This window comes from Coregonus lavaretus (assembly GCF_964263955.1).
Source record: "Coregonus lavaretus genome assembly, chromosome: 39".
NCBI classification, from domain to species: domain Eukaryota; kingdom Metazoa; phylum Chordata; class Actinopteri; order Salmoniformes; family Salmonidae; genus Coregonus; species Coregonus lavaretus.
The window spans coordinates 24,062,832-24,078,786 of NC_140026.1; the positions used below are offsets into that span (position 1 = coordinate 24,062,832).

Genomic DNA, 15,955 nt, shown 5'->3' on the forward strand with positions numbered 1-15,955 from the left:
ACAGTAACAGGTTGTGTGCCTAGGTTGTGTTTAGTCTTTGGTATCGAGTGCCAGGTACAATGAGGGAATTATTTGCATGTATTTTCACTCACCACGTGCACCAAATGATCCTAAAAGTCATATCCTAAACAAATGTGGACTTAAAATGATGCATATCTGATAGTGGTCAACAGGATATGGAGGGAAGTTCAGGGAAAGTGGGGCACAGAGGGTAGTAGGAATTGGGGGGGAAATTGTTTAAGTTTGTGCCCTCTCCCTCACTCTGGGCAAACTTACACTGCATGTCGCTGGGGCCCGGGCTAGGCAGGGGCCCAAGGGGGTGCAGAGGCCCCTGTGTGTGGGTGTGGTAGGTGCCACAGTGGGCGGCAGGGTGGACAGAGTGTAAGACCACAAAGAAGGAGGTGAAGAGGAGGAGCAGGTAGCAGGCGACCAGGGCCCTCAGAACATAGTGGCACAACTCCTCCCTACTGGGCCAAACACTGGGAGAATACCAGCAGGAGGAAGATGAGGAAGAGGAGGAGGAGAGGTACGAGCCTGAGCGCTCCCGCCAGAAGCAAGGGGAATTTGGGGAGGAGGGACGGGAGACTTGGGCAAGGGTGTCGGGATGACAAGGGTTATTGGTATGAGAGGTGGGTGGATGGATGGATGGATGGAGTGAGGGATTGAAAACAAAAAAGTGAAATGGAGAAAAGAAATGAAAGGTTCAGTGAATGAAGGATGAGTGACATTGCCTTGTTCTCAGTGGGAGCTCTGGAAACAAAATGCTGAGGAGAAAAAGCATGAAAAATGTTAATTAAAAAAACAGATGAAAAATGTATGATGGGACGGTTGTAAGGCCTCCTCTTTCTGGCAAGTGTTGATGTCACAGGGCGAGTGACACTTGGGGACTGATAGCTTCCTGTGTGTTGGGTTGGTGGCCAGAAACATTGTTTTGTTTATTTGGAACATTAGAAAATACAGGGCGAGACCATGCAAAAAAACCACATCCTACAGTTTTCCAACTCCTACACACAACCTGATGGAACGACTACCTTCAAACTGGGAAATGAAATGCCTTCATCTTTTAAACAAAGCAGATGCCATAGAAAACAAAGTCAATATGAAAATGACGAGCATCTAGCTTCACATAAACAACAGCAGCAACACCAACACAGACACATTTGGTGGAACGAACAGCAATGAGACATGTCACATTACATAAAGCCAGAACCCATCAGTAATCATCCGTCACGGAATGCAAACGTTGACAGAAAGCAACACTCTCAAATGCTAGGAAACACAATTTCCTCTCCACGCAAACTGCCGTAGCTAGGAGTCCTAGGACCTAGGAAGTACTGTTCAAAGCAGGTAGCTCATGAGATTTCCTTATCACATTTCAAAGCAGGTAGCTCATGAGATTGACTAACGAAATTGCATCCCCGTCTCAGATTTTCAAAGGCCTTTTGAAGGCGGAGAGTAGAATGAGGAGATTAATTGTTGTGATTGGGGTCATCGTCACGCTCCCCAGATGTCATGATGTCATACAAGGTAAAACCAAAGACAGTACAGTATGAAGATAGGCAGAAACTGCTTCTCCAATAGAAATCCCCAATCACGCGTGTAAGCGATGTCATAGCAACGTTAGCTAGCTAAACCCGCGTGCAGAAACACGTAAATCGGGTCTAACGGTCGTCTCGCGCCTAACTGCGCATGTGCAGCAGTGTTGCCAACTCCTCAGTAAGGAAAGCAGCTATTGGCTGTCCCAAAAGTCGCTAAATGACATCATCGCCTAATTTGCATAATTGGCCATGTGCATGTAATTGTGATGGACGCTGTAGGAGAGAGGAATAACGTCGTGGGAGAGACAAAAAGTGAGTAAAAAACACCCTACATTTACATCCCGCCCTGAATGTAAGCCGCATGCGCGATTCATTTGCAGTCTGGACGCGGAGGGGTCAACATCTCCTGCTCTGACTGCAGCTGGGAGGGACTGCTGCGCGAGGACCGCCTGTGAGTGCTTTGGGACGGGGGTAACAAAGCACCCGCTGCTCGTTGAGAAGAGTAAGAACGATACGTGCTTTCACGTCAGTCTACAAATGTCTCCAATAACACCAGAAAAAGTAGCTAGATTTGTCGCTAGTCGCTTTTATGAAAATGTGTCGCTAGAGGGGTCTGAAAACCCGCTAAATATAGCGACAAAGTCGCTAAGTTGGCAACACTGATGTGCTGGCCGTCAAATCAAAGGCACTCCTTGTGAAAGCGTGTCAGTTTGTCTCTTTCACGAGGTTGGAGTAATAACATGTTCAACTACTTAAGACATCGGCTTGAATCTAGGTTGTGCCTTTAGATTTTGAGAAAATTAACAACTAAGGAAGAATGTTTCACTTCTCTCATTGACTACTCTAACCCCAAACCCCAGCCTGGTCTGCTTCACAAGCATTCCCGGTAGTCTCGCAATGTTGCGCCTCTGGGTTTAGAAAAAAATAAAAGCAAAACCTTCCGTTTGAAGAGGGAGGTGAACAAATGCTACTAATGACTATCTGTAATGGTGGAGCTTGTGCACACACACACTGTGTTCTGGCTCAGCGGACCAACAGGGCAGCAGCGAAATGGGAAATCATGTGAGGCCAGCAGCAGAGCCTGATTCAGCTCCCTAAAACGACTGTACACACAGTCCACACTAGTCCCTCCCTCCCCCATGGCTTCCCTTTGTAGACTCAGCCTGCTCTCATTGTGTTAGTTCCCATTACCCACTGTAAACACCGTTCCAAATCACTAATGAGTCACTAACTAGCTCAGCAGAGTGGGTGTAAAATGCACCACTGACAATCCAAGTTGGGCCACAATTCACCCATTATTCTTCCATTGCCATTGGTCTTGGCAGGTAGCCTAGCGGTTAAGAGCGTTGGGCCAGTAACCGAAAAGTCACTGGTTCGAATCCCCGAGCCGACTAGGTGAAAAATCTGTTGAGCAAGCCACTTAACCCTAATTGCTCCTGTAAGTTGCTCTGGATAAGAGCGTCTGCTAAATGACTAAAATGTTGAACAAATCCAGTGAAAACAGAAGGACTACATCAATAGAAGTTGCATAAAAAGAAAATGCAGGGTTAGAGAGATGACATTAGAAAGCAGGACAGCGTTCATTCACAGAACTGACTATTTAAGTAAAGTCTAGGAGCTTAAATGTATTGACATGGATAGACATTATAGTGTTTGAAGGATGGCAGTGCATGTTCAAGGGATGAGACCAGAAGATGGACAGATGAAGTGGATTAATTAAGCATCTTAAATGAAAAAGCCAAATGAATGGATGCCTGGATAAACAAATGCTTATCTGATGAATTCTTCCAAGAAAAAAACTGGCATTTTAATAGCAAACATATTCATGCAAAATCAGCACGACAAAAATACATGCCAACACGTCAGTGCTGTGAGAATAACACATTCCCTTTCACTTAGACTGAGCAGAGCCAACACAGTGCTACAAGCCAAATACATGTGGCTAGCACTTCACGCTATCTCAGAGTGGTCGTTTATGTGCTCCTACCTTTCACGTCCTCATCTTCCATGGTGGTGTTTGCACTCTCACTGGACTCCTGTTGGACAAGAACAAACAGCTAAGAACAATGAACACCTGTCGGCTGTTGAAACTGGATAAAGCGTGAGCACAAGAGATGTGATGTATTGTCAGATGAGTAAAATAGTTTTGGCAAAGGGACTGATTATCTTCCGAACCGCCGAGATAACAGATTTGGATAACTAAACATACTCTCCCATCTTTCTGTTGGGCTATACTCACACAAACAAAAATATAAATCATTGACATTGTAACAGAATAGACAGATTTGAACGTAGGTCACACACAGGTACAAGCTGTAGGGCCTAGTTGTTTAATTTTTTACCACGTCATTTTAACAGTAAGCCACTAGCAGTACTACTCCAACACTCAGATAAAAACAGAAGGATGCACATATTCATGCACAAGCATTACAACAAATACATCTAAAGGAGACATAGCCTGGATCCACATTTGTCAAACGGATCTGATTGTAGTTACTGTAGATTATTCAGGCCAAGTGTAGCATGAACTGGACAAATGTAGTTAAACATTCAATACTTATGAGTTGACAAACATACACTGAGTATACCAAACATTAGGAACACCTTGCTAATATTCAGTTGCAATTGTCTCAAGGCTTAAAAATCCTTATTTAACCAGTCTCCTCCCTTTTATCTACACTGATTGAAGTGACATCAATAAGTGACCATAGCTTCCACCTGGATTCACCTGGTCAGTCTATATCATGGAAAGAACATGTTTTGTATACTCAGTGTATAAATACAGCACACATATTTGTTTAACATAAGATATAACATATTGACAGAGTCCTTTGTCCAGTGTCTGTGTGAAGCGCAAATTAAACAAACATTTAGGACATACGCCAAGGCACCATGCATGCAACGTTATATAAGACTTTATGTAAGAAACACAAACTAAAACCAACTATCTTATCACTCTGCTAACTACAGCACAACATTAAACACCTCTATGTTTGGCACTACTGTTCCATTTACTCACTACTTTGTTTCCATCAGTTGGGTTGTGGATAACAGTGGTTTGAGGCTCCTGATTCACAGAGAGGAGAAGGAAGAGGAAGAGGGTGAAGAAGGGGTTAAATAGACAGGAAATTGTGGTGGTAAAAAAGACCAAAGGCAGTTTGGGGGTAAAATCAGAGGGCAAGCATGTCGTTGGGCATAGTGAAAGGACAAATGACGCACTACTGAGGCTATTGCTATGGGCTTTGTGCAGTACGCTAAACTTTTTCATGAAAAATAGATATCTTTGAGTAGTCAACTTGGTGCAATTGAACGATATCTGAAGACAAGGCTATGATACAGTTCATATTTAAAACAGACACACAACAGCCAAGACAGGATGGGAGCTGTACAGCAGTAGGAAGCATGCTAGTCACCGGGCCCTTCCTGGATATAAACTACAGGAAGGTATTTTAAGTGTGTACAGCCAAGGCAAGGCATGACCCTTACAGCTGACTCCAGGCATAGCTATGTTGATGAGTGAACATCAACATAGCTATGACAAGCCACATTTCTCACATCTAGAAATACATAACCGCATCACTATAGAAGTAGTGTAATAGCCATTGTTAAAAAGCCATGAGGTTATTATATACGGAATTGGATGAAAAACACAGCTAATGCAATATTTTGTATGTATTTATGAATGGTGACATTATACTAGGGATGTGTCTATGGTTCTGCCTTGGGCTGGTTAAATACAGTACAGGCCTCTTGGCTGACCTGACACGTCAAACATGCGTAGATAAAACCTGGGTAAGTCTGAGTCGATCCCCTCTGGGCAGTGCCAACAGGTGGGCTGTCATGTTGAAACTCATGTGGTGGAAGGGTGACAGGGATGGCACTAGCAGAGTAATCTTAGGATGCGTTTCACTGCATGTGTGTGAAGTCTATTTTAGGAAGCACGCCTGCGCGTTTCAACCAGCATGTCTCATTGGTTTCCTTGGTAACTTGGGGGAAAGCTTAAGTGGAGTGACAGTAAAAACATGAGCCCTGGGGTGCACAATTGTTCACACACACAGAAACATGCAATGGTGAACTATGGGCCATTCCAAGCAAAAAACTAAACCCAGTTATGAAGTTCAAGTGCACATTCCAACTGCAATGTCTAAAAGTAAATGCCTGTGAAAGACCAAAAGAAATGAAAAATGTGTTAGCCTATAAATAAAACAACAATTCAATATTAAAAGAGGCATCACTGGGAGCAAAACAAAGAAAGATGCTGTTAGAGTGAGCTGAGCAGCCAAAGCATGGAGGATGACAGACAGACAAACTGACAGGCAGGCAGACGTGCAGAAAGGCAGGCAGTGTACCAGCGTGGGGGGCTCTTTGGGGCTGGTGACTACATTGGTCTTGTTGTTGATCTACAAGGTAAGTGGATAGAGACAGAGACAGAAACAGAGATTGAGTTCAGGAACAAAGACTAGTGGTCCAAGCAGTAAGCGAGACAGGAGAGGTTTGTCAGGAATACACAGCTGCAGGAGAGAAAATGTTAAGAGTCTAAAGTCTCGCCTGGACGTCTACGGGTGTTAAGAACCAAATACTCTGCAGGGTATAAAAGTTTAGTGAGAGAAAATAAGTTCATTAGACAAATCTGTTAGTTCCAAGCCTGTAGCGATACATCATTCTGGAGGATTATATGCAGAATTTAAAAAGCATGCAAAGGAGTTCCTCGCTGAAACAGAATTTCATAAACATGAACTTGAAAGCAATTAGCTGTTCCGCTCTACTGTTTTCGTGTTTTTCAGGAAGCCTAATTGCCACTGTTAATGTTGTTTATGGAGGCCTTAAATCTAATGAATTAGTGCCATTGTGACTCTAAACTAGAGAGGAGAAATAAAAAGCCAGCAGTAATGCAATTATCCAATTCTGTTCAAATTAAAGGCAAACGATGTCGTGACATCCCAATAGTTTTTGGTTTTACTGTTAGCATGAACATCATCATCTGCATCGGAGCACATTGTCATTGGAAGCACATCAGGGAAAACATTTAGGTCAAAAGGCATTGTACTATTCCTTTGTGCATTGCATGCCCTGATTATGTAGCCCAGTCATTGGGCATCACAGCTATGTGAAACAATTTTTAAAAAATAACTAGGTAATATGGGCCAACTGGAATGCACCTGATTGTAGAACTAGGTTCTCTACAGGGAGATATGGGGAGATAGCCATCGAACTCGAACTACACATCAAGAGGCTTATACAATGGGTTGCTCATTAAACCAATATACTAGACAACTATCCTAGGCCAGGGGTCTACAAATGGCCAGTCGAACCACCCTGAAACTAACCAGTAGACAGCACTAGGGTGTTCTAAAATCAACTATCTCACTGTCAACCCGTGGTAGTTGCCAGGTTAGATAAAAAGTAGGGACAGGCATACCAGCAATATTGGCATTGGCTCGGTCTCAGACTTCAGTTTCTGCATCAACCCGTCAGAACACAAAAAAGAACAAGACAAACTGGGTCCAATATCACAATATCTCAACCCCAAAACACAACCAGTATGTGTCAAGAGTCAAGACCCTATACTTAACAGTATATTCTTTGAAAAAGGGTATTTTATAACAAACACATTTACATTTGAGTCATTTAGCAGACACTCTTATCCAGAGCGACTTACAGGAGCAATTAGGGTTAAGTGCCTTGCTCAAGGGCACGGACAGATTTTTAACCTAGTCTGCTCGGGAATTCGAACCAGCGTCCTTTCGGTTACTGGCCCAACGCTCTCAACCGCTAGGCTACCTGCCGCACACATTTGTAATCATTAAAGATTCAGCATACATGGAAACCAAAATTGATGGCAGGACTAAATAATGTAATGCCTGTCATTTCCCCACTCCATTAGGTTATCTACTCTTCAACACAGCCTCAGAGGCAGTGACATTTAAGAGGGTAACATGCTGGACCCCTGCGCTAAACCTGAAATAATCTTTCAAAAGCTGCCTGCTGTGCTTTCAAAAACACACTGATGACTCACACGGCTGCAGATAGACAGATTTAAAAAGAGATTTTGGCAAATATACCAGATACAAATGTACGTAGATGCTAAACCTCCTACAGCTGTTTAAACTGCCTGCCATAATCACCTTGGATACACGTATAAAAAAATATTGGTTTATCCACCACCCCTCTTCAGAGGACCAAATTAACTTGGTATGTACATTCTAAACACATGTTACATACATGGCACTTTTTTTTTTTTTTACACAGTAGTTACATAGCAAAAATATAGTTATTTGAGATACATTACATCTGGATAGATAGTACTTAAACACATCCGGTATACATTATATACATTGTTTTCAGTCATAACTATTATAGATCATGAGCTTTTAAACCCACCCCTCAGCTGCTCTCAGTCCAAATTATCTCAGTAAAGTGCCCTCTTATGATTTCCATGTGCAATATAGTGTATTTTTCAACTGTGCTGTTTCACATAAATTCGGAACCTTTCTAATCGCATAGTATCTACAGATTGTAAGTTAAAGATTCATATTTTTTACTAAGAATATTATTATATTGTTGATTGATTGACTATGGCTTTCCAAATCTCCCAGCAGTGCTATTTGTAGGGTTAGTTTTAGGTAAATGTGATTTTTCAGCCATTCCTGAACCTGTGACCAGAAACAAGGTACATAGGGGGCAATACCAGAATAAGTTATCTAATAATTCTGTCTCTTCGCAGCAAAATCTGCAGAGCTGAGATGGTTGTATGGCCCATATACATAACATTCTGTTGAATGCATTTTGTAATAACTAAAATTGATAAACTAAGTTTTGAGTCAAGCTTTGTTTTGTGTATCAGTTCATAAACGATGTGCCATGGAATCGGCACATTGAAAATCTCTTCCCAACTATTTTGCAACCTGTATGGCACAGCTGTCAACATTTTGGTCCTCAAATGAAACTGGTATATTTTTCTATTAAATGAAAACTATTATATTTATAAAAGGGAGGTCTTTAATAAAAGGGAGACAAACAAGTTCCCTACCTTCTACCCCTTCCACTTGCCGCCTCCATTTTTGTGGTAATGCTGCAATCAGTTGTTTGTAATTTTGGATAGAGCAAACATTTTCATATATTTTTTGTTTACTGCATATGTGACATTACTACATTACTATCCATAATATCATTAACAAAGATAATTAATTTCCTCCAATATTATTTTTTTCAATTAGTATATTTAAGTTTAAACATAATATTTGTTGTAATATTTGTTCTATCTTTTCAGGGTGATGGAACTGGAATTGCAACCAGCTTTGTATGGCTTGTTTTAGAAAGGGCAATATTTTGAACATGGTTCCATTTCCAATTAACCAAAAGTGAAGGGATGTAACTTGGATAAAGGGGAAAAGTCAATTTTTTTAGCAAGGGGTGAACAATTCTTATTAATCTACTGGAGAACCAGTTCGGGTTGAAGTATAACTTTTGTATGACTGAAGCTTTTAGTGAGAGGTTTAATGCTTTAATATTTAATAATTTTAGCCACCCAAACGAATATTTATTATATAAATAAGCATGTTTAATTTCGTCTGGCTTGCCGTTCCAAATAAAGTTACATATTTTTTGCTCATATAATTAAAGAAACGAGTTGTCTGAAGTACACAGTACCATAAGTCAAGTGTGATCTGACTAAAGAGTTATATCTGGGTGATCTTTCCACAAATAGACAGGTAGTTACCTCTCCACGGTTGCAAGATCTATTTTTGCTAACTTTCTATTGAAATTTGTTATAGTGAGTTCATTTATTTTTGGGGGGATAGGAATACCAATTATGTCTACTTCACCATCAGACCTGTTTATTGGTAAACTACATGGAATTGTAAAAGTAGTTTTTTAGCGATCCAATACACAATATGGTACACTTATCATACTTCTGTTTTAATCTAGGGAGGTTAGAGAAATGATCTAGATCCTCAATGAGACTGTGCAGGGATCCATATTGCGAATTCAAGACAACTTTACATACATTGACGCCTTTGTTTTTAAGCCCTGGATTTCTAGCCCCTTGATATTATTGTTGGATCTGATTTTAATAGCTAACATTTCAATGGCCCTAATAAATAGATACTGCGACAGTGGACAACCTTTTTTACTCCTCTTGACAGTTATTTACCATTTTACACCTGGGCTTGCTATAAATAACTTTAACCCATTGTATAAGGGATTCTCCTAAATTAAAATAGTCTAGGCAATTATATATACATTCCAGTCGTACTTCATTAAAGGCCTTCTCAAAATCTGCTATGAACACCAGGCCTGGTTTCGTTGATGTTTCACAGTGTTCCATTGTTTCAAGTACTGGTCTTACATTATCTCCAATGCATATTTAAAAGGACAGTTTGCACATTCCGATCAACATTTGTAATATCATCACCCCTTTAGAATGTATTTTTTTCATAAAACCTCATCTATAGTCATAGAGTGAGTTTTCCTTTAAACGATAAATAATATATTAATTATCTTTTAGCCAGGTATTTCACCACTTACCATAATGAGATACAAGTTTCAAATTACACTTACCGTATGTGTTTATAAACGTACTATTAAAAAGTACCACGATGATCAAGTATCCATATAGCTGTACCATGTTTTATACACCGCTAAGCATACTGTAGCTGCAATGACTAAGTACAGTACATTCGGAAAGTATTTAGACCCCTTCACTTTTTCCACATTTTGTTACGCTCATCAATCTACACACATTACCCCGTAATGACAAAGAAAAAATGTTACATCACATTTACATAAGTATTCAGACCCTTTACTCAGTACTTTGTTGAAGCACCTTTGGCAGCGATTACAGCCTTGAGTCTTCTTGGGTATGACACTACAAGATTGGCACACCTGTATTTGGGGAGTTTCTCCTATTCTTCTTTGCAGATCCTCTCAAGCTCTGTCAGGTTTGATGGGGAGCGTCGCTGCACAGCTATTTTCAGGTCTCACCAGAGATGTTTGATCGGGTTCAAGTCCGGGCTCTGCCTGGGCCACTCAAGGACATTCAGAGACTTGTCCTGAAGCCACTCCTGCGTTGTCTTGGCTGTGTGCTTAGGGTTTTTGTCCTGTTGGAAGGTGAACCAAGGATCTCTCTGCACTTTGCTCCGTTCATCTTTCCCTCGACCCTGACTCTCGATCCTGACTAGTCTCCCAGTCCCTGCCACTGAAAAACATCCCCACAGCATGATTCTGCCACCACCATGCTTCACCGCTTGGCATGCAGGCCAAAGAGGTCAATCTTGTTTCTCATGGTCAAAGTCCTTTAGGTGCCTTTTAGCAAACTCCAAGTGGGCTGTCATGTGCTTTTTACTGAGGAGTGGCTTCTGTCTGGCCACACTACCATACAGGCCTGATTGGTAGAGTGCTGCAGAGATGGTTGTCCTTCTTGAAGGTTCTCCCATCTCCACAAAGGAACTCTGGAGCTTTGTCAGAGTGACCATCGGGTTCTTGGTCAACTCCCTGACCAAGGCCCTTCTCCCCAGATTGCTCAGTTTGGCCCGGCAGCCAGCTCTAGGAAGAGTCTTGGTGGTTCCAAAGTTCTTCCATTTAAGAATGATGGAGGCCACTGTGTTCTTGGGGACCTTCAATGCTGCAGACATTTTTTGGTACCCTTCCCAAGATCTGTGCCACGACACAATCCTGTCTCGGGGCTCTACGGACAATTCCTTCGACCTCATGGGTAGGCTTTTGCTCTGACATGCACTGTCAACTGTGGGACCTTATGTAGACATGTGTGTGCCTTTCCAAATCATGTCCAATCAATTGAATTTACCACAGGTGGACTCGAATCAAGTTGTAGAAACATCAAAGATGATTAATGGAAACAGAATGCACCTGAGCTCAATTTCGAGTCTCATAGCAAAGGGTCTGAATTCTTATAATAATCTTTTTTTTGTTGCTTTTTTATTTTAGCAAACATTTCTAAAAACCTGTTTTCGCTTTGTCATTATGGGGTATTGTGTGTAGATTGATGAGGAAAGTATGTGGACACCTGCTCGTCGAACATCTCATTCTAAAATCATGGTCATTAATATGGAGTTGGTCCCCCCTTTGCTGCTATAACAGCCTCCACTCTTATGGGATAGCTTTCCACTAGATGTTGGAACATTGCTGTGGGGAGGTCGGGCACTTATGTTTTGGTTCGATTAGGCCTGGCTCGCAGTCGATGTTCCAATTCATCCCAAAGGTGTTCAACGGGGTTGAGGTCAGGGCTCTGTGCAGGCCAGTCAAGTTCTTCCACAAAATTGGAGCACAGAATCGTCTAGAATGTCGTTGTATGCTGTATTTCCCTTCACTGGAACTAAGGGGCCTAGGCCGATCCATTAAAACAGCCCCAGACCTTTATTCCTCCTCCACCAAACTTTACAGTTGGCACTATGCATTCGGGCAGGTAGCGTTCTCCTGGCATCCAACAAACCCAGATTTGTCCGTCAGACCGTCAGATGGTGAAGCGTGATTCATCAATCCAGAGAACGCGTTTCCACTGCTCCAGAGTCCAGTGGCAGAGCTTTACACCACTCAAGCCATGCTTGTGTTCGGCTGCTCGGTCATGGAAACCCATTTCATGAAACTCCAGATGAACAGTTCTTGTGCTGACGTTGCTTCCAGAGGCAGTTTGGAACTCAGTAGTGAGTGTTGCAACTAAGGACAGACGATTTTAACGCGCTTCAGCACTCGGCGGTCCCATTCTGTGAGCTTGTGTGGCCTACCACTTTGCGGCTGAGCCGTTGTTGCTCCTAGACGTTTCCACTTCACAATAACAGCACTTAAAGTTGACCGGGTAAGCTCTAGCAGGGCAGAAATTTAACAAACTGACTTGTTGGAAAGGTGGCGTCCTATGACAGTGCCACGTTGAAAGTCACTGAGCTCTTCAGTAAGGCCATTCTACTGCCAATGTTTGTCTATGGAGATTGCATGGCGGTGTGCTCGATTTTATACACCTGTCAGCAACGGGTGTGGCTGGAATAGCCAAATCCACTAATTTGAAGGGGTGTCCACATACTTTTGTATATATAGTGTATGTCAAGTGCTGCTCCTGGGTATGTGATCCTAGTATTTTAGGATCAGCATTTGGAGAGGGAGATGGGGGCCAGGGGAGGCAGACAGATGCAGGGGACAGACAAAGTCAGCCAGTAGTTTGACACTGGACCCAGGGTGAGAAGACAGCCACAGGAGGAAGGCCACTCTAGCACAGCTGTGAGGGGGATAGCATGTGAGTCACTGTCTGACACAGACCCCCAGTGGGGAGAGCAAGACATTTGTGGTTGAAAAGAGGGGTGTGAGTGAGGAAAAGAGGGGAGCGAGAGAGAAAAGGGGGGAGAGGGTAGAAATATAGGAAATAGAAGAATAGAGATGAAAAGATAGAAGGGAGGGAGTAATATTGAGAGGAGGGGGAGATAAAATCCCCCAATAAGGAAGAGTGACTGGGATTTTGTAGTCAGATTTAGAAACAGGGAGATTGAGGGGGAACAGAGATACTGAGGAACACGTGGAGGTCATATGGAACCATTAGCTGCTATGACAGCTGAAATTTGATTGGACGGGAGATGAGGACTTTCATTCAGATTAAGCAGATCTGTCAGCATGTTCTTTTTTTTCTTTTTTTAGCTTCCTCATATCACAAAACAGATGCTACCACTCTAACTTAATTATTTTGTGAAGGCGGGGCCCGATTATTGAGATATCTTACATGCCGACCACACCAGCCCGTGTTGCGAGTGTTGCAAAATAAATGTACACATACATGTTTTTGACGCGCTGCAATTCCCGCCTCTCCCATCTCCTCATTGTTTTTTAGGAGCATATATCCACATGGGTGATTGAAAGATGAACTGAGGTCCACACTCCAGTCCAGTTGGTAGCAGTAATGCACCTTAAAGTTGGTTGCCAACCGCCATATAAAAGTCCACAGAAGAAGAAGACTGAAGGAGGAGAGATTACTAGAAACTAACTAGGTTCCCCTTTTATCTGTGGATTAATTGTCAGAGTAGAGAACACACAATTTTGTGTGACTCAAAATAAATCAAATTCTACAAAGATCCATGAATGTTTCATGTGTTTCGACCTGTCCCCAAATTAATATAGTTGGTTCATTTTGACATTTCAGCCTGCAGGTCCTGATCGCGTCTGGTGCCCAGTCTAGTCAGCATGTTAGTCACGCAGCACTCAAAATGACACTGCTGGCAGCTGAAACATATGTTTTGTAGAAATATTCCAACTTCTCTTCCGAGACTGTCAGTTACAAGTGCAATATAAGTTACATGAGTCCATAACTAAAGGTGTGTGTGTCAATGTGTGTTGTCAGGTGTTAAGATCGCAGAAGTGGATGAGAGAGGTGGATAAACCTACCTTGATGCCGTCAGCCTTCTTGTTGAGCAGGCTCTTGGCTGCTGTAAGGACAGAGGACACGGGGACAAGGTCAGCGAGGACACCTCTGACACACACACGTGCACACACACACACACACGCCACTATATCTAGTGAAGACGGTCAATTATGGGCCAACTGTGACAGTCCTAAAGAATGTAGGTTTAATGCCCTCTACCACACACACACTCGTAAATAGAGACCTTCAATTGCTTGCATCTAAAACTTTTTTGAAGGAAGACTCCAATCATGTTAATGTCATAATAACAACTCCTCCGTAGAGAACACGTTAGCACCCACCCCTAAATCAACATGCAAATATAGTCCACGCATGGAGCGAGGTAATTGGCTGGTTGGGTAGAGTGATGAGATTTCTGGCACGTGGAAAAGCTCAGTGATTGGTTAAAGTGATCAGGGTTGTCACACAAAAGCCACACAGGTGCATGAAGAGTGTATGAGAGGGGGAAGAAGAAAGGTGTTTGTGAAAATGTTTAGTCTGAGAGGGGTGCAAGTTACCAAGATGGACACATGGGTAGAGAGCAGTGCCAAGGCATGCCTCTTTCCATGACAGAGACTCTTACCTCACAAGGTTACACATCCCAAAAACAGAAGGGAGAAAAAACAAAGGTAAACAAAACAGAATGGGTATAAAGCAGTGGTATTCAAACCTTTTCAGCGAGGACCCCATTTTTTTACGCCAGAATTTCCTAAATAATTCCTTGCGAACCCACCCCATTACAAATCTAATGACACAACCTTAAAAAAATCTGTACATTTCTATTACTACATTAACAAATAACCTTCAACTCATAGCATTTTTATCTCATCAAAATGAAAATAAACCAATAAATACATACTCAATAACATCTTTCTCATAAAAGTTTGTATATTGATCCCATATAATATGTTTTTTTTATTTTTGGGCTGACCCCATAAAGGGTCGCGACCCCGACTTTGAATACCACTGGTGTAAAGTCTTGCTCTGAGCAAAAAAAGCATTGGCTATATGGAATGAAAATTGAAAACAATGTACTTTTTAAAATAAAATATTTTCTGGTAACAAGAGAACCAACGTCTTGACAGGGAGAGAGAGATTAAACAATGTGTTTTTCTTGCCTGAACACAGTACTCTGTTTAAATTGCCCAAATAAATACAAGGAAGCAGGAGAAAGTGAAGTCCACATCTTTCCTCCAGTAGCCACTCTGATTCAGAGGGGTTGGGTTAAATGCAGAATACATTTTGTTTGAATGCATTCAGTTGTGCAACTGACTAGGTATCCCCTTTCCTTTCACCTCCCTTTCACTAATCACCCTGAGAGAGAATTAATAGTTTCAGCTAACAGACAAAATATTAAAGTATTGCCCTTTAAGAGGCCCAGATTGTCTGAACCACATTGATCAGCATCGCCCCGCTGGTCTCCAGGCAGTCTCTATTGATATCAACTGAGAGCAGGCTGATAGTGGTCGTTTTAAAGGCCAGCGTATTCATCCTGGAGTTCTCCCCTACAACTCATGTCACTTTCACATTTTGTCGCTCCATACACTCTCATGCGTTATTCTCCTTGTTCCTCTCTCACTCTATCAGTCCTTTCTTTAACACCTGCTCCTCTCTCCCTCATTTCTCTCCCCATTGATTTCCTCAAGTGTTTTGGTGAAATAATACATCCAGCAGCATTATTAAGCAGCAGCTGATGGAGAATTCTAAATATTGATCTGGTGAGAGAGCGAGAGAAAGAGAGGAGAGAGGGGAGAAATAAAAACAGATACATAGAGCCAAAAGAGAGACCTTGAAAGAAACTACAATACAGTAGGTAGATGCATCTTACCTGAGAAGTTGCGTGTGGCCAGCATGGTGGTGAGAATAGCACCCTGAGGAAGAAAAAAGGAACAGTGAGTTGAACGACTGACCGCCAAGGCTTTAATACTTGTCACACTGTCACCTCATCTCTAACACGGTGTCAAACATTAGGTGGAAAGGTAATGATTGGATTACATAGTGCACAGGGTCCACTCTA

General features: G+C 42.1%; 1 protein-coding gene across 2 annotated transcripts in view; it reads right to left on the reverse strand.

Moving 5' to 3' along the window:
• Positions 1-15,955, reverse strand: part of LOC311113164 (calcium/calmodulin-dependent protein kinase type II delta chain) — a 104,654-nt gene that overhangs the window by 8,118 nt on the left and 80,581 nt on the right. The window contains exons 12-16 of one of the 2 annotated variants that reach the window (XM_084156345.1): positions 15,767-15,809; positions 13,923-13,963; positions 5,888-5,938; positions 4,558-4,605; positions 3,526-3,574 (exon numbers count right to left, since the gene is read on the reverse strand). In XM_084156345.1, coding sequence (XP_084012471.1) covers positions 3,526-3,574; positions 4,558-4,605; positions 5,888-5,938; positions 13,923-13,963; positions 15,767-15,809 — 232 coding nt within the window. The remainder of the gene's footprint in view (positions 1-3,525; positions 3,575-4,557; positions 4,606-5,887; positions 5,939-13,922; positions 13,964-15,766; positions 15,810-15,955) is intronic. The other variant, XM_084156344.1, reaches the window with a different exon arrangement.